Source organism: Oncorhynchus tshawytscha, linkage group LG07, assembly GCF_018296145.1.
Source record: "Oncorhynchus tshawytscha isolate Ot180627B linkage group LG07, Otsh_v2.0, whole genome shotgun sequence".
In the NCBI taxonomy this organism is placed as follows: Eukaryota; Metazoa; Chordata; class Actinopteri; order Salmoniformes; family Salmonidae; genus Oncorhynchus; species Oncorhynchus tshawytscha.
The window spans coordinates 19,134,939-19,154,226 of record NC_056435.1 but is presented as its reverse complement, the minus strand read 5'-3'; the positions used below and the strand labels follow the sequence as shown (position 1 = coordinate 19,154,226).

Sequence of the window (19,288 nt, the reverse complement as noted above, 5' to 3'; positions counted from 1 at the left end):
AACTTCAGAGTGCTTTCTATCCAAAAATAGTAATTATATGCATATTCTAGCTTTAATGGCTGAGTAGCAGGCAGTTTACTCTGGGCACCTTTTTCATCCAAGCTACTCAATACTGCCCCCCAGTCACCAAGAAGTTTTAACAAGATGATTAAATTCAATCATAAATATGAGTAATTTTGGTATAGAATTCTTTCATTTTTGTTTGTGTTCAAAGTATTTGGCAACAAGAATAAAAACCTTCATTTCAATGGTCTTGTTATCATTGCAATGTTAACATATTGTATGCCTCATGCCAAAAACATGGGTAGGGTTCAAAAAGCTAAATAAGTATTCTGCAAGGTTTTCCAAAAAATCTATCAAAGATTTACATTTATAGAACAAGTGTGTAAGATTTTCACCTTCTTTTTCGCAATATCATAAACAATAGTCTTTTACACTTTCAAAATTGCATTTTATATATTAATATGGTTTAAGGGGGCACTTTTGTCATGACGACAAGGTGAAGGTCCTCTACTCATATGGCACAACAGAATCGTTCAGATTGACCAAAGCACCACATATAACAACCATCTCATATAATTGGAGGGATGTCTCCTTTCATATCTGGAAAAGGAAAAAGTTGTTGAAGCAGAATCTGATGCTGCTGCTGCATTGCTCATCTTCACGGTGGGAATCCAGTCGACATGGGTGTCTTGATAGAGGTCAGCTGGTGAACCTACAGTAGTACATAAACCAATGAAAAGCTTCAGGTCACCTATACCATCAGGGCTCTTAATTGTTTTGTTATGTTTAATTCATTCACGTGTTTTAGTGTCATATAAATATTGAATTTATTGTTTGTCTTGAACAACCAATAGTCAACACAGGTTGTCCTATCACATTGAGACTTTTGTCGTATTCTGTAATGTCCATCCATTTTCCCTGCTCCTATGAATAAATTTAAACAAATTATCATTGGGTTATCATATGAATAAATTAATATATGATAACCACTGTTTTTTTATTTTTATTTTTTTATTTTTTACAATAATGTCCTCCAGGCTATATGGACGTCATATTGTACAATTTGCTTCTCTCCTTTTCATGGTCAAAGCTAGAAGGGATCCAGTTTTTGTCAAATGAACATGATATTTGACATTTCATAGCAGATTATGAGAATTTAGGCAGCAGGTTTGGAGAATTAGGTTATGTATAAGAAATGTGTTAGGGTTAGCTAAAATGCAAACAAACAAAAATATTTTGAACCAATTTGACAATAGCTGGATCCCTTTTAGCCAGGACCCCTTTTTAATAGGGCTAGATTACATGGTTGCATTCAAGACAAGGTAGTTTTTATTGATCTGTTGTTAGTGTCAGTAGAGTAGGTCTAGGCTACCATCATATTGAATGAGATTCTGCTCATTTCTGCAGTCATATAAAGTGTAGTATAATAAAATAAAATAAAATGCTTACTAAAGTCCACGTCTCTGATATAGCCTATAACCCTGACACTACGCGCTTATTAATAACCTAAATTATCACTATCCAATTTACTCATAACATTAGGAATAGTATGCTTGCATTTGTCTGCAAATGCGATGATAGACTACAAGCTATCTAGCCAGCTAATTTTGGATAACTGAATGTTGTTATTAACTGGTTATTTTAACAGCTAAACTAAACTCGAAATCGATCAGACTTGATTTACCAGTGATGAAATTATTGTAGCAGACCAGTTAACGTAAACTCACCCCATTCTGTACAAATGTGCGCAACTGCAAAATTCACACAAGGCTACAAAGAAAACTAATGGGACTGTAGCGACTATGTTGACTTCAAAATTGGGGGTGTGAACTAGGTTTCTATTCAAGCGTTGATCGACATGGTAATGGCTCTATAGTATTGGAGAAAAGTTGAAAAAACGGACCCTCCGTTACATCGTGACGTGTCATGTCGTAACGTACAGCACGCATAAAGCAACTATTTCTGTCTTACAATCTCTCACCACCAGGTGTAGCACTTCTGTCATCCTTTAAAAACAAGAAATGGACAGTGACGGGGTAAGGGGGGCATACCTAGTCATTTTTTGCGTCATCATTGTATGCAATCATCATTCTCAAAGCTGCTGTTTACTTCTAAGATCACTTTAGCACCGCCCTAAAAACCCGATTCAAATTCGACACAAACCTTCAAATAGGTAAATCACACATTATATAAACTCTTTATAGTGTTTTATTTACATTTTAGAGGTGATAAGGTGATAAGTTGGACAGATCGAGTGAAAAAAAACAACTTTCCCACACAACATCTCTCCTTCTCACTGTCACACATTAGTTTCGCTTCCCCACCCTCCATTTTTAAAAAGACCCGACAGGGCTCATTGCCTTCTCGAATTATGCAGAAACGGGCAGCGTTTAGGTCATGTAAATTGATTATGTTGGAAAGGGGAGAAATTGTGCTTAACAATGGTATTGTCATTACAGTTGATCTGGAAGTATTACGTTTTTTGGGCGCTAAAATAAGGGCAATTGTACGGACCAAGGCGATGTACAAAAGTGAGTGAGTTTACATTACTGACAGCTGTCTGAGTTCAGGTCTTGACTGGCAAAAGGTTTCTTTGCTATTGCGACAGTTCTTGAGTTTTATCTTAGTGTCACCAATGGTGTTTTATGATTGCAGGGAATCTTGTAAACATGTTTTTTCCCCATTGTCTTTCCTGCAGGTAACTACTCAAAATGAATCAATTTGTTTTAGGCACTGTTACCATGCAGTTTGGTGTATTTTTTATTTAACTAGGCAAGTCAGTTAGGAACAAATTCTTATTTTCAATGATGGCCTAGGAACAGTTGGTTTTACTGCCTGTTCATGGGCAGAAAGATAGATTTGTACCTTGTCAGCTCGGGGGTTTGAACTTGCAACCTTCTGGTCACTAGTCCAACACTTTACCCACTAGGCTACTCTGCTGTTGTTGTCGAGTAATTAATGGGGTGGTCTTCCAACATGGCAGGCGGGAGGCATCGTACGTCAACTCCTCTATTGTTAGAATGGTTACTCGACTATCTTGTCAATATAATAGAACGTCTTTGGTGGTATACACGGGCCGCTACGTGGTCGGCGCTGATTGGTTCAATACGTATGCCTTGTGTACCGGAAGTAAATGTTGAGAACTGATGTGTATCGGGAATTATTTCAGCCCACGGTGTGAAAGAAGATGGACACACTACATAAACTAAAACAATTTGATGCCTATCCGAAAACTCTTGAGGATTTCCGAATTAAAACATGCGGCGGAGCTACGGGTAAGTGGTTTTGGGAAGACTTTTGATAGCGCTTAGCTACTTGCAGAACACATACTGTCCCCAGTAGCTAGTTAGTAGGACTAGCATTCTAGATCTGTCAGACTAGAGAACAGAACATATTACTATGTCGTTTGCAAAAATTCTATGGGATTTGGTGATATTCTGACTTTTTCTTTCCCCTTTTTGAAGTCACCATCATAAGTGGTCTCATCATGTTGATCCTGTTCTTCTCAGAGTTGCAGTATTATCTCACTAAGGAGGTAGGTTAATGTAACGTTACATCTTCTAAAAATAGTCAGGGAACATGCTAAGTGTGCCAGTCAAATACGTGGGTAAGAAGCTAGCTCTGTATGGATCACACTTGTAAACGGAAGGATATTCTAATGGAGAACTATGACAAGTAACTATAACAGCTAGCAAGCCTAGCCAACTTTGCATGCCACAATTTATTGTGGTTTGTATACTTTATAACAGTGGTATTCAAATCTTTTTCAGCTGATCCCATTGCAATTTTTTTTTTGTAATCAAAGGTAGTTAATTGCCACCAGGGCAACTGGGAATGCGCAACATTCCAATGGTGGACATGGTGCTGAAATGCAATGACTAGCCTAAAGGATCCTACTCAAGTTCATTTGTCTCTTGAGTCGGAATGGTGCTTTGCCGAAAATCTCCCCCGCACACTCAATTCTTCATTGCTGAGACTTGCTTGATAGTTGGGATTTCTGCTCTTCACCCTGTTGTCAGTTTAACCCACATTTCACTGATATTAATAGCATACAGCATGTTTTATTTGTGTCCTTCAAGGCAGCTGTCAATGATCACGTTAGGCTGTGATAATGTACTTCAATCACGGGATGGAATATGTCGTTGTACATATTCATCCCGAAATTGTGAAGGGTGACTCGAGAAGATTGAAATACTGCTAGATTTGAATTGAATTGCCGTTTATGCCAGCATGCTAGGCTAGCTAATGCTATAACACCCATTAGATTCCATTAAAATGGTACACCTAGCATTTGGTTGAGTTACTACCGGAAGTGTTGAATGCAGTTTGTTGCTTTAGTATTACCTAGCCTAGCATTCTGACGAAAACTGATGTTTATTTAAACTAGCACTATTTCAATTTTCTCGATTCACCTTTAATCATTTAGGGATTGAGGTAGGTTTTCCCAGCCATATAACGTTACTGCGCTGAGCTCTGGCTGTCCACATTCCGGCACAGGGCCTTTCCAACCGAGAGAAATGAACGAGTCGAATCCTTTTGGCTAGCCTGTTTGAGGATAATTGGAACATCACTATAATTTTATGTTCTGTTATAATTATTTAGCCATCTGTCATAACGTTTGCTTAATCTATGAGGCCCGGTCCGCATTTTAAATACCACTGTTTTATGACTTGCAAAATATGAATGTTGTTCTGCCAACACAGGTCCATCCTGAATTGTTTGTGGACACATCACGAGGAGACAAACTGAAAATCAACATTAATGTGATATTTCCTAACATGCCGTGTGCCTGTAAGTAACTTTAGAAAACCTAGCATGCATCATCACATTTGACAAACTTACACCTGCACAATTAACCCCTATATGTGCGTTTTTCTGTGATATTATCAAACAGTTGCATAAATTGACAAAATGCTTCCGTAAAATCTAAAGTAATCTTTTGGGGGGTTATGCATGAAACAATATGGGTATTTCACAGTTGAACTATATGACATTTGTAACATCACCTTCAGATCTCAGCATTGATGCCATGGATGTTGCTGGAGAGCAGCAGTTGGATGTGGAACACAACCTGTTCAAGCAAAGGCTCGACAAGGATGGCAATCCTGTCACTACAGAGGCAGAGAAACATGGTAACCATATTGCTAATAGCTTGCTTCTAATTCTGTTCTATTACTTGAAGAGCATTATACACCATGGAATACAGCATAGGTTTTCCCTCTTGGGAAAATAAGATATATGAATTGTATTGAATAGTTCATGTTTTCACTGGGTCATGGATATTGTTTTGTCATCTCTCATGTAGATTTGGGACAAGAGGAAGGTGAAATTTTTGACCCTAGTAAGCTAGATCCTGAGCGGTGTGAAAGCTGCTATGGAGCAGAGACAGAGGATTTGAAGTGAGTTCCCATGACCGGAATTCCCTCCAGAATGCCTTCCCAGGCTTCACAGATCATACTTCCCATGACCAAAGACAGACAATGAGGTTTCCCTGTCAATCTCATAGCTTAAATCCCTTGCCTGTGAAATTGGACTTGTTAGAAAGAATCCATGAAAGCTTGTACTTTTTTGAGCCCTTATTTGAGCAGAACATAGACTATCACCAAATTAGCTAATCCTTTGTCCAAAATGTGATTGTGATAGTACGTGTTACATTGACATATTACTTATGCTTTTGCTTTTTTGTAGGTGCTGTAACACCTGTGATGACGTACGGGAAGCGTATCGCAGGCGGGGCTGGGCCTTCAAGAACCCTGACACCATCGAGCAGTGCAAGAGGGAGGGCTTTAGCCAGAAGATGCAGGAGCAGAAGAACGAGGGCTGCCAGATATATGGCTTTCTTGAGGTCAACAAGGTAACTAGTCTTAGACTGACGCTTTGGATAAGTTCATAATCAGAAAGAATAGTCAGTACTCACACACTGGTTAACACTTCATAGAAGGAATGCGTTTTATTTAATGGCTGACAATGTTTCGACTTTCAATTGCCTGGCTTTCAAATGGTCAGACAGTGTTGAAAACAACATGATTTGAAATGAATCATCACTTTTTGGAAACAGAATTCTAGATGTGGTTAAATAAAATTAGGGATGGAAATGTGCTGCCACTGAGATGTAATATTTTATGAGGTGCTTTAATGCATTCATACACTTTCAATCTGCAAATATTACGTTCATTGTTAGACTTTTCTGAACTCTTCAATTTGTCTCTTTTGTTGTTAGGTGGCAGGAAATTTCCACTTTGCCCCAGGAAAGAGTTTCCAGCAGTCCCATGTTCATGGTAAGACCTGATATCAATGATCTACCTAAGGAAAATAGAAGTTCTGTGCTTTCTATCAATCCTCTGAATTTCTTAGATGAAGCAGGTTGACTGATTTGGGTTCGAATTCTAAAATTGATTACTTGCTACTAGAAACAACTTGTGGTTTATTAAACTAGTCTGTATCTCAGACCAGATTTGGGTACCAGACCCTCTTGTAGTGTAGACTTTGTCACTAGACCAGTAAAGACATTTCTAGTGCATCCGTTACTAGTCTTTCCAGTTAAACACTGAAGTGAAACATTTGGTAAATGGTCTTTCTCTTTCATAACTCCTTTCATTTTCTCAACTTCTTCCATTCTTTCCTCCTCCGGATCAATCATTAGGCATTAATTTGTCTTTATTTTTTATTTCATGAAAACATCTGACCTTTATCTTTGTGGCACAGGTGAAAAAATGTGTCAAACTAAGTAGCTATTTTCCCCCCACTTATAAATAACATTTTGATTGTAAATTGATAGACTCACTTGCTTCATCATAAATGTTGCCTACTAATAACACCAATATACTTATTTTGCAATGACACTCTCTTTGAAAATTAAATAATGTGAAATGTATTAATTTGTTTGCAATTCATTTTCTGCAATCAGTTTGCAAATGGATTTTTAAAAATTCAATTGGTGTCATCTTGATGAGCTTCTTGACAAAAGTTACTACAATGTCACTGATGTAACCTTTGTTACTGTGAAGACAGGCCAAATTAATTTAAAGGTATGCATTTGTGATTGAAGAAAAATAGAAGGTACTGTTTTCATAGGATTTACCTTAAGAATTTGTCAAGGATTGCTGATAAAGTAACATGGTACATAACCAGATGAAGTTGTAAGCCCTAAGTACTAGTCTCTCAACTTGCTTGGAGGCATTGAAAGGTGTCCTTTGTCATTATGAACAACGTGTACCGAAAGCTTAGAGCAAATGCTTCACCAGCTTAAAGCTGCTTTAATTTTCTATTTTATTCGGTAGACTAGTACTACACTGTCTAGTTTTTGCCTTTAAGCAGACAATCTCCTTGTGATAAGAATTTGGCCGTAATGAAATACCAGATGTGATGAACCCCCTTCAGAGGCTTATTGCCTTTGGCCAGCCTCTTAAGGACGGGCTTTTTCTGTGCAGCCCAAAATGCGTCATATAGTGACTCTTCTCTCTTCTTTCTGCAGTGCACGCTGTGGAAAGTAAGTCCATCATTTTGTAGCTTTTATTTTTGTAGTAAACATCACCCCCCCCTAGCCTGGTTCCAGATTGTTTTGTGTTCTTGCCTACTCCATTGCTATCCTTGTCCAGCCAAAGACCAAGTTCGGCATGACCGTGCCTTTTCTCAATTGGATTTGCTCAACTCCTGCGTCCTCTCTCACCTCCTTTTGAAAAAAGGTCAAAGGTAATCGAGGAGAAGGAACGTGGATGAAAAATGAGCTTGTATGAAATTATTCTCCTCTCACGCGTCATCAGGCAAATTAAGTTTACAGGGGTTGAATCCCAAAATGTGTCAAGTGAGAACATTTAGTTAGTTGTGCATGACATTTTATATGTACAAAGGTGTGTGTAGGATATCGTTTTTTAAATGTTTGCATGATTTTCTCCTTCAAAAAAACAACTGCTTCAAATGGGGTGTGGTAGATATCCAAACTCTTCAGGCGAAGGACTCGAGTAGGATACACATTATTCTCGATGAAAGGTGGCTATCGAGGAGGGGAGGATACTCTTCCATTCATCTACTAACAAATTGACACTCTCCTCGACCACATCAGTTTCCGGGTCACGGAGGAGAGAGGGTGGACTTCTGCTCAAATGAGGAAAGGCTGAGTTACAAGGAATTGGCATGATGGCACAAACAGACTGACACTCAGGCCACATCCCCTTCACATCACTGCCTTCTAAATTGTCCAGTCAAATATCAAACTTCGTATTTGAAGAGGTTGTCTGTCAGAATTCACCCTGTTACTTAAAGCCTAGTAAAGACAACCAAAGCTGCTTCTAACTGATTTGAAACTGTCCTTTTGAATAACCAGCGTGTGATTGTTGGTTTGATCTTTAATTGAGGTGGTACAAGCAGTAATCAAGAACACATTGCATTTGATGGCTGTGTGCTCAACAATAACTTGTAATGGGAGAGCTGTAGATTTGATGAGACTAGTAAACCCTCATACTCTTGAGTATACAGAACATATACAGTAACTGATGTTCTATCAGATCACAGCATTCCTGACATATTGTCTCATTTTAATTTCAGTTCATGATCTGCAGAGCTTTGGACTAGACAACGTAAGTACTTAAAAAAAAGAAAGTATTGTCTTTCCAAGGCAGTGTTATCCATACCCCTTTAAGCGCTTATTTGTGTTTCTTGTGTCCTACAGATCAACATGACTCACTTGATCAAGCATCTATCCTTTGGGAGGGACTACCCTGGTATCGTCAATCCTTTGGATGGCACCGATGTTGCGGCACCACAAGGTTAGTAATTATCCCATTTGTCATATTCCCCACACCGAACATTTGACTTAGACCTACTACCAGCAATTGAAATCAGAGCATTTGACATACTTTGTCCAAGAAGTATGGAGAAGTTGTGACATGGGAATAAGAGGTTATTACAAAAGTCCCGTTGTGTAATTATAAGTAAGTGCCGTAGAGGTGGTCTCTGCAGCAGATGGACATGAATGTACCAAACATGCCTCCGCTCTGCATCATCATCTTCCCAACTCCTCCCATCTGCTCTCTGTCGCTCATGCCACCCCTGAGGGAAGTAAGAATACAGCATTTGAACAAAATCACATAACACTGGAGTTCTAATTGAACAATCTACAATATGCAGTTTGGATGGCTGCAATAGTCTTATCAAAACTGATATAGTAAAGAAATCGGTGATGGCCAAGTAGACTATGGCATTCTTTCTATGTCTTGCATTTCAGTATAGGCCTACGTGTATAAGGTAAGTAGTTCACTTCACTAACATACCTTATACAGGAAAATGTTCCAAACATGACACCAGCTGCCATCCCAACTGCAAAGCCCATCACGAATCCCATTTAAAATGGCTCCATATAGCCACAGAGTTTCTAAAGCCAGAGGCGCAACATCGAGAGACTTCCCGGGAACGTTTGCGAAACAGACCAGGCTGGGATTTGGGGTTTGAGAAGTCAATGGATGTTTCTCAATATGCATATTACTGTGCTCCACACTCATGCTCCGAGTGCATTCTCTTGAGTACGTTCTTGTGAGGACGAGTGTCTGGAGAATACATAAAACAATATACACTGCTCAAAAAAATAAAGGGAACACTTAAACAGCACAATGTAACTCCAAGTCAGTCACACTTCTGTGAAATCACTTAGGAAGCAACACCTGATTGACAATAAATTTCACATGCTGTTGTGCAAATGGAATAGACAACAGGTGGAAATTATAGGCATTTAGCAAGACACCCCCAATAAAGGAGTGGTTCTGCAGGTGATAACCACAGACCACTTCTCAGTTCCTATGCTTCCTGGCTGATGTTTTGGTCACTTTTGAATGCTGGCGGTGCTTTCACTTTAGTGGTAGCATGAGATGGATTCTACAACCCACAAAAGTGGCTCATGTAGTGCAGCTCATCCAGGATGGCACATCAATGCGAGCTGTGGTAAGGTTTGCTGTGTCTGTCAGCGTAGTGTCCAGAGCATGGAGGCTCTACCAGGAGACAGGCCAGTACATCAGGAGACGTGGAGAAGGCCATAGGAGGGCAACAACCCAGCAGCAGGACCGCTACCTCCGCCTTTGTGCATGGAGGAGCAGGAGGAGCACTGCCAGAGCCCTGCAAAATGACCTCCAGCATGCCACAAATGAGCATGTCTGCTCAAACGGTCAGAAACAGACTCCATGAGGGTGGTATGAGGGCCCGACGTCCACAGGTGGGGGTTGTGCTTACAGCCCAACACCGTGCAGGACGTTTGGCATTTGCCAGAGAACACCAAGATTGGCAAATTCGCCACTGGCGCCCTGTGCTCTTCACAGGTGAAAGCAGGTTCACACTGAGCACGTGACAGTCTGGAGATGCCGTGGAGAACGTTCTGCTGCCTGCAACATCCTCCAGCATGACCGGTTTGGCGATGGGTCAGTCATTGTGTGGGGTGGCATTTCTTTGGGGGGCCGCACAGCCCTCCATGTGCTTGCCAGAGGTAGCCTGACTGCCATTAGGTACCGAGATGAGATCCTCAGACCCCTTGTGAGACCATATGCTGGTGTGGTTGGCCCTGGGTTCCTCCTAATGCAAGACAATGCTAGACCTCATGTGGCTGGAGTGTCAGCAGTTCCTGCAAGAGGAAGACATTGATGCTATGGACTGGCCCGTCCGTTCCCCAGACCTGAATCCAATTGAGCACATCTGGGACATCATGTCTCACTCAATCAACGTCACGTTGCACCACAGACTGTCCATGCGTTGGCGGATGCTTTAGTCCAGGTCTGGGAGGAGAAGATCTCCCTCAGGAGATCATCCGCCACCTCATCAGGAGCATGCCCAGGCGTTGTAGGGAGGTCATACAGGCACGTGGAGGCCACACACACTACTGAGCCTCATTTTGACTTGTTTTAAGGACATTACATCAAAGTTGGATCAGCCTGTAGTGTGGTTTTCCACTTTAATTTTGAGTGTGACTCCAAATCCAGACCTCCATGGGTTGATACATTTGATTTCCATTGATCATTTTTGTGTGATTGTTGTCAGCACATTCAACTATGTAAAGAATATTTAATTCATTCAGATCTAGGATGTGTTCCCTTTATTTTTTTTTGAGCATTATTTTAGAAGGACTCTCTCCCCCTACTGTATTACCTCACGCTTGACCTCCCCATTTACTCAACCTTCTTCCAGCCAGGACAGTGGCAACAATGGACGAAACAAGATATACACAAATCAAACATCTTACTTCATGATTATCAGCTAGATATTTGAATTGTAATCTGCTTTTACAGTACACAAGTGGTTAAGTTTAAGTGACAAACTAAGCTAGCGGAGTTAGCTAGCAACGTTATTTGCACACCGAAAGCAGGTTTTGATATGTAGCTAACTAATGTGTTGCGACGTGCATGCAGACTTTTAAACTTTGTCCACCTTTTATCTCAAGCTTCTGTTTACCCAGCTAGCTGAGTTTTGGCTGGCTAACTGGTTAGCATGTCACCTTGGTGTGGCCTTGAAGACCTTGAAAGGATGTGTGTACACAATTATTTTTTTTTGCAGGAACATATTTTATTTAACTAGGGAAGTCTTAAGAACAAATTCTTATTTAAAATGACTGCCTACCCCGGCCAAACCCAGACGACACTGGGCCAATTGTGTGCCGCCCTAGGGGACTCCCAATCACGGCTGGATGTCATGCAGCCTGAATTCGAACCAGGGACTGTAGTGACGCCTCTTGCACTGAGATGCAGTGCCTTAGACCGCTGAGCCACTCGGGAGCCATACATACAAGAAGTATACAAACAGACAATGATAACATGCTAGGGGTACAACTAATTGCAGATTATACAAAGCCCTTAAGACACAAGTATTGATTGTTTTAACAGCTTTCTTATTGGGAGTAGAATGGTCTTAATGTACTCCTTATAGAAAACATGGAAGATTTATTTTTGTTGTTTTTTTGTGTGAATTTACATTTATGAATGACATTTTGCTGTTGGAACAATTTAGATTTAAGATGTATAATTCTTTTTCTTTATCCTTATTATAGTTAAGGAAACCGAGCAGCACATTTTCCCATAACAAACAAGTCATCAAGAATATTAACAATTATAGAACAATAGATATCTTTCCATAATTTCTTTACATGTTGACAACGCCAATATAAATGCCGAACTCTTTCTGGATGCTCAACACAAACTACAGTTAATGACTGAGTTTCTTCAGGTAATAATTCTGAGGCCTCTGACTTTAACAAGCAGGTATTTGTGTGGTAATAATGACTTTTATTCCAACAGATATTATTGACAAATGTACTCCAGTAAATTGTGACAAGGTATTGATACAAAATCCCTTTGAAATAAAGCACGTATAGATCTGTTGTTCTGAGGGAGCAAGGAGAAACATATGTTTCCTATTGTAGAGTCACATTCTCTTAATCCAGTTCTCAATAAGACAAGGTCTTGTTACCTCTGAACAACCTGAGTTACAGATGGAGTACTATCAAAGACTATGGCGAACTCTAAGTGTAACCGGGATATTGTAACGAGAAAAAAATGATCTATCTCCTCGTAATTGAGTAACAATCCTTCTGCATTAAAAAGTTGACTCACCAGCAGCATATGACGACTAAACCAGTTCTTAAAATATACTTGTTTCTATACAAAATATCCTTGTTCCGTATGAAATATCTATGCATGGTCATTAATATATATATTAATTACCACGCTAAGAATAGTTGTATTGTCTTTGACATGGTTTATAGTGAAATGTAGGTTTTATCAGCATAGAGCGCCTATGTTCTAATTCTACGGTTATCAGTCACTTGAAGACAACCTTTTCTTTTTCGATGATGTTTGAAATGCTTTTCTAGCAGGCGGCCATTACTTGGAGTCGACAGTTAGCTGAGGTGGTGTGTAGCCAGATAATGATGTGATGTTAAAGCTATAGTACCTCGTGTTCATGCAGAGTAATGTTGCATTTGTCCAGACTACATGTGCTCGACCTCAGCAAATGATAGAAAAATCTGTTTTATTCCAGCTTCCATGATGTATCAGTACTTTGTGAAGATTGTCCCAACCATCTATGTGAAATGGGATGGAGAGGTGAGTATATGTTGTACATGACAGCAATGAAATGTAGGTATTTCACAGAGTTAATCTTATCGCTATATCAGATTAAATTGAGTGAATTGTATTTTATATTTCCTTTTACATGGTACTTGGGCATCAAACAAGGACATTGTTGTATTACTTGTCTTACAGGTGGTTAAAACAAACCAATTCTCTGTAACGCGACATGAGAAAGTAGCCAATGGGTTGATCGGAGACCAGGGCCTACCTGGTGTGTTTGTATTATATGAACTCTCCCCTATGATGGTCAAATTCACAGAGAAACAGAGGTAGGTAGCTTCAAACATTATTTTGTGTATATGTGGAGACCGTAACATTTGTGGATTCAGCTATTTTAGCCACACCCGTTGCTGACAGGTGCATTAAATTGAGCGTGCCGCCATGCAATCCCAATAGACAAACATTGGTGGTAGAATAGCCTTACTGAAGAGCTCAGTGACTTTCAACGTAGCACCGTCAAAGGATGTCACCTTGCCAACAAGTCAGTTTGTCAAATTTCTGCCCTGCTAGAGCTGGAAACGTCTAGGAGCAACAACTCCTCAGCTGAGAAGTGGTAGGCCACATAAGCTCACAGAATGGGACCGCAGAGTGCTGAAGCACGTAGCGTGTAAAAAATCATCGGTCTTCGGTTGCAACACTCAATACCGAGCCTCTGGAAGGAATGTCAGCACAAGAACTGTTCATCGGGAGCTTCATGAAATGGGTTTCCATGGCCTATTAGCCGTGCACACAAGCCTGAGATCACCATATGCAATGCCAAGCGTTGGCTGGAGTGGTGTAAAGCCCACCACCATTGGACTCTGGAGCAGTGGAAACACGTTTTTCTGGAGTGATGAATTGCACTTCACCATCTGGCAGTCCGACGATTCTGGGTTTGGAGGATGCCAGGAGAACGCTACCTGCCCGACTGCATAGTGCCAACTGTAAAGTTTAGTGGAGGAGGAATAATGGTCTGGGGCTGTTTTTCACATGCTAGGCCCCTTAGTTCCAGTGAAGGAAAATCTTAACTCTACAGCATACAATGATATTCTAGATGATTCTGTGCTTCCAACTTTGTGGCAACAGTTTGGGGAAAGCCCTTTCCTGTTTCAGCATGGCAATGCCCCCGTGCACAAGACAAGGTCCATACAGAAATGGTTTGTCGATTTTTGTGGAAAAAATTGACTGGCCTGCACAAAGGCCTGATCTCAACACCATCGAGCAGCTTTGGGATGGATTGGAATGCTGACTGCGATCCAGGTCTAATCGCCAAACATCAGTGCGGACCTCACTAATGCACTTGTGGCTGAATGGAAGCAAGTCCCCGCAGCAATGTTCCAACATCTAGTGGAAAGCCTTCCCAGAAGAGTGGTGGCTGTTATAGCAGCAAAGGTTGGACCAACTCTGTATTAATGCCCGTAATTTTGGCATGAGATGTTCAACGTGTGGTGTCCATGACCCTCAATGGAAAATCCGTGTGTTATATCAAACATGTTTTGCTCTTTTTTTCAGATCATTCACTCATTTTCTTACAGGACTGTGTGCCATCGTAGGAGGTGTATTTACAGGTTGGCACCTCTGCAATCCCATATTTCAAATGCAGCAAACATGTCACTCAATACATCTTTAATCATTTTAATATTGTTTTTAATTAGTGATGGCTTTCTCAGTTTGAAGGTAGTGTATACTATGCACTACTGGAGGTACAGTGCCTTGTGAAAGTGTTCACCCCCTTGACATTTTTCCTATTTCGTTGCCTTACAACCTAGAGTTAAAATGTATTTCTTTTTTTTTAAGGGGGGGGTCGCCATTTGATTTACACAACATGCCTACTACTTTGAAGATGCAAAATATATTTTATTGTGAAACAAACATGGAATAAGACAAAAAAACTAAAACTTGAGAGTGCATAACTATTCACACACCCCCCACAAAGTCAAGACTTTGTAGAGCCACCTTTTGCAGAAATTACAGCTGTAGGTCTCTTGGGGTATGTCTCTATAAGCTTGGCACATCTAGCCACTGGGATTTTTGCCCATTCTTCAAGGCAAAACTGTTCCAGCTCCTTCCAAGTTGGATGGGTTCCGCTGGTATACAGCAATCTTTAAGTCATACCACATATTCTCAATTAGATTGGGGTCTGGGCTTTGACTAGGCCATTCCAAGACATTTAAATGTTTCCCCTTAAACCACTTGAGTGTTGCTTTAACAGTATGCTTAGGTTCATTGTCCTGCTGGAAGGTGAACCTCCTTCCCAGTCTCAAATCTCTGAAAGACTGAAACTGGTTTGCCTGTATTTAGCGCTATCCATTCCTTCAATTCTGACCAGTTTCCCAGTCCCAGCCGATGAAAAACATCCCCACACCATGATGCTGTCACCACGTTTCAGTGTGGGGGTGATGGGAGGTGTTGGGTTTGCGCCAGACAGTTTTTTCCTTGATGGCAAAAAGCTCAATTTTAGTTTCATCTGACCAGAGTACCTCCTTCCATATGTTTGGCGAGTCTCCCACAACACATTTGGTGTTTGCCAAAATGCGTTTCTCATTTTTTGTCTTTAAGCAATGGCTTTTTTCAGGCCACTCCTCTGTGAAGCCCAGCTCTGGAGTGTACAGCTTAAAGTGGTCCTATGGACAGATACTCCAAACCCTGAAGGAGCTACAAAGCTCCACAGCGGAGATATCTTTGGTCTGTTGCCTCTCTGATAAACGCTGTCCTTGCCTGGTCCGTGAGTTTTGGTGGGCGGCCCTCTCTTGGCAGGTTTGTTGTGGTGCCATATTCTTTCAATTTTTTAAATAATGGACTCTGTGGGATGTTCAAAGTTTCTGATATTTTTTTTGTAACCCAGCCCCCATCTGTACTTCACAACTTTGACCCTGACCTGTTTTGAGCTCCTTGGTCTTCATGGTGCTGCTTGCTTAGTGGTGTTGCAGACTCTTGGGGGGGGGTGGTGTGTGTGTGTGTGTGTTGTCTTTCAGAACATGTTTTTTATATTATGTTTTTATTGCACACAGGTGGATTTTATTTAATTCATTATGTGACTTCTGAAGGGAATTGGTTGCACCAGATCTTATTTAGGGGCTTCATAGCAAAGGAGGTGCACGCACCACTTTTCCATAATTTTTTTTACTTCACCAATTTGGACTGTTTTGTGTACGTCCAAATACATGAAATCCAAATAAATAAATAAACATTTCAATTACAGGTTGTAATGCAACAAAATAGGAGTAACGCCAAGGGGGCTGAAATACTTTTGCAAGGCACTGTAGTAGTTTGTTGGAATGAGCCTTTTGGATGGTGGTCCAACTATTTGTCATGTTAAATGCCTTATCTTGTATCTTTTTTCCCAGTGGCTGGACTAATTGATTCCTTGATATACCACTCGGCAAAAGCCATCCAGAAGAAGATTGAACTAGGCAAGGCATCTTAGTGAAGTGTTTTGCACAAGGGCAAACCAGACTGTTCATCATTCTCCGGAAGGGCCTATCTGTAAAAGGGAAGTGACTACAAACTGATGCTAACTAACATGGCAATAAACAAAATCAGAATAATCTCCCTCAATATGGAAAGGAAATTTGACCGCTAAGTCTCCCATTAGTTATTTTTGTTTTTACATCCCTTATCCATACAAACAATGAAAGACCGAATCACTGGACAGAAGAGTGATTTAACAGATGTTTTTGATCACATTTGATTCATCCCCAGTCCAAGCACATTGTATCTATCAGTTGCTTCCCATATACACGTAACAAATATAAACACAACATGGAACAATTTCAAAGATTGTACTGATTTACAGTACATATAAGGAAAAGTCAATCGAAATAAATTCATTTGGCGCTAATCTGGATTTGACATGACTGGGAATACTGATATGCATCTGGTCAGAGATGCCTTAAAAAAAAGGTAGGGGCGTGGATCAGAACCAGTCAGTATATGGTGTGACCACCATTTGCATCATGTAGAGCAACATCTCTTTTGCATAGAGTTGATCAAGCTGTTGATTGCAGTCTGTGGAATGTTGTCCCACTCCTCTTCAATAGCTATGCAAAGTTACTGGATATTCGCAGGAACTGGAACACACTGTCTTAAACCTTGATCCAGGGCATCTCAAACATGCACAACGGGTGTCATGCAGGCCATGGAAGAACTGGGACATGTTCAGCTTCCAGGAATTGTGTATAGATCCTTGTGACATGGGGCTGTGCATTATCATGCTGAAACAGGAGTGACAATGGACCTCAGGATCTTGTCATGACATTCAACTTGCCTTCAGTGAGAAAAAAGAAGAAACCTGCACAATGTTCTTGCTAGTATCACTGCTCTTTAGCTTTATGTATCGGCCTCAAGGTCTTCATCACTGCTTTAAAAAGTAGTTGTGTTAGTTGTCTGTAGCTTATGCCTGCCGAAACCATAACCCCACCCCCACCATGGGGCACTCTGCAAACCACTCACCCACATAACGCCATACACGCTGTCTGCCATCTGCCCGATACAGTTGAAATTGGGATTCATCCATGAAGAGCACACTTCTCCAGCGTGCCAGTGGCCACTGCAGTCAGGTCAAGACCGTGGTGAGGATGACGCGCATGCAGATGAGCTTCCCTGGGACGGTTTCCGACAGTTTGTGCAGAAATTCTTCGGTTGTGCAAACCTACAGTTTCATCAGCTGTCTAGGCTGCTGGTCTCAGAGGATTCCACAGGTGAAGAAGCTGGATGTGGAGGTCCTGGGCTGGTGTGGTTGCGAGGCCGGTCGGATATACTGCCAAATTCTCTAAAACATGAACTTTAAATTTTTTGGCAACTGCTCTGGTGGACATTCCTGCAGTCATCATGCCAATTGCACACTCCCTCAACTTGAGAGATCTGTGGTTTTGTATAATGTAACAAAACTGCACATTTTAAGTGGCCTTTAATTTTCCCCAGCACACGTTGTACCTGTGTAATGATCATGCTGTTTAATCAGCTTCTTGATATGCCACACCTGTCAGGTGGATGGATTATCTTGGCAAAGGAGAAATGCTCAAACCGTGATGTAAACAAAGTTGTGCACAACATTTGAGAGAAATAAGCTTTTTGTGCTTATTTCTGGGATATTGTATTTCAGCTCATGAAACATGGGACCAACACTTTACATGTTGCGCTTATTTTTGTTCAGTGTATATACCTTTTTGCCATTCTCATCTACCCTAAATGTACTGTCGTGGACATGTTTATCCCATCCCTTTAATTTCTAATCTCCAATCATGGACCCTTCATTTACATAATTATTTGCTATGACATTGGACCCAAGCAGGTTGAATGTGTTTTTTAATGTGTTCAAGGGTGTATTCATTAGTGCAAAAAGTTTTGCTATAGAAGACTTGCAACTGAAATGAGTTTTATTTGAAAATTTATTTAGGTCCCTCCCAGTTGTCTCGTTTGGTTCCTAGTGAATACACCCCAGATTGATGGAATCTCTGACCGTCGTTGAGAGGACTACTTAAGGAGACCAAATGATGCAGTTTATTGTTCTTTTGTTGTGATTGCACATTTTGAGATCCAATTCAGGGGCCTGTGTTGAGTGAAAGTGTGTGGGGTTGAGGGAAAGTGTGTGTGTGTGAGCGCATGTGTACAGCTTATTGTGTGTGTGTGTGGGAGAGACGTATTTATATTGAGAATCCTCAACGGTTTTTAAAATGACAAAATAAATGTTGAATACACCAGCCTGTAATGTAGTAATTTGTGACATTTTGTGTAGTGTCCTCTGTCCAATTCCTGTCCCAGGAACAACTGAGTAAAATATGCCGTTCAAAAGTATGGGGTCACTTAAATGTATTTCTTTTCCAGAAAAACACTTTTTTTTTTGTCTCTTTAAATGACATGAAATTGATCAGAAATAGTGTAGACAGTTGTAAATTACTATTGTAACTGTAATCAGCAGATGTTTATTTTTATGGAATATCTACGTAGGTGTACAGAGGCCCATTATCAGCAACCATCACTCCTGTGTTCTAATAGCATTTTAGCTAATCCAAGCTCATCATTTTAAAGGGCTAATTGATCATTTAGAAAACCCTTCTGCAATTGTTAGCATAGCTGAAAACTGTTGTGCTGATAAAAGAAGCAATAAAACTGTCCTTTAGACTAGTTAAGTATCTGGAGCATCAGCATTTGTGGGTTCGATTAGAGGCTCAAAATGGCCAGAAACAAAGGAAAATCATCCGTTT

The 19,288-nt window shown here is 40.6% G+C and overlaps 1 protein-coding gene across 6 annotated transcripts; it reads left to right on the top strand.

Annotated features, from left to right (window-relative positions):
* Positions 1 to 3,125: 3,125 nt before the first annotated feature.
* LOC112254113 (endoplasmic reticulum-Golgi intermediate compartment protein 3) lies at positions 3,126 to 18,784 on the top strand. 6 transcript variants are annotated; one of them, XM_024426347.2, is made up of 15 exons: positions 3,127 to 3,278; positions 3,468 to 3,538; positions 4,707 to 4,794; positions 5,016 to 5,135; positions 5,309 to 5,402; positions 5,692 to 5,857; positions 6,224 to 6,281; positions 7,478 to 7,492; positions 8,548 to 8,579; positions 8,672 to 8,768; positions 13,012 to 13,076; positions 13,236 to 13,372; positions 14,595 to 14,650; positions 16,430 to 16,495; positions 18,481 to 18,784. In XM_024426347.2, exons 1-15 carry the CDS (start codon positions 3,191 to 3,193, stop codon positions 18,528 to 18,530), a joined length of 1,203 nt encoding a protein of 400 aa, XP_024282115.1. In that variant the 5' UTR covers positions 3,127 to 3,190; the 3' UTR covers positions 18,531 to 18,784. The 6 variants fall into 6 exon arrangements, with proteins under 6 accessions (XP_024282116.1, XP_024282115.1, XP_024282118.1 ...); XM_024426348.2 differs by lacking the exon at positions 7,478 to 7,492 and having other exon boundaries at positions 3,126 to 3,278; XM_024426349.2 differs by having other exon boundaries at positions 3,128 to 3,278; positions 16,430 to 18,784.
* The last annotated feature ends 504 nt before the right edge of the window (positions 18,785 to 19,288 follow it).

What these genes read in the sequence shown, in the direction of transcription:
- LOC112254113 (XM_024426347.2), top strand. Translation starts at nt 3,191, where the DNA reads ATGGACACACTACATAAACTAAAACAATTTGATGCCTATCCGAAAACT. An exon ending in GCTTTCTTGAGGTCAACAAG is followed by an intron (nt 5,858 to 6,223) that starts GTAACTAGTCTT and finishes TTTTGTTGTTAG; the next exon opens with GTGGCAGGAAATTTCCACTT. An exon ending in ATGTGAAATGGGATGGAGAG is followed by an intron (nt 13,077 to 13,235) that starts GTGAGTATATGT and finishes CTTGTCTTACAG; the next exon opens with GTGGTTAAAACAAACCAATT.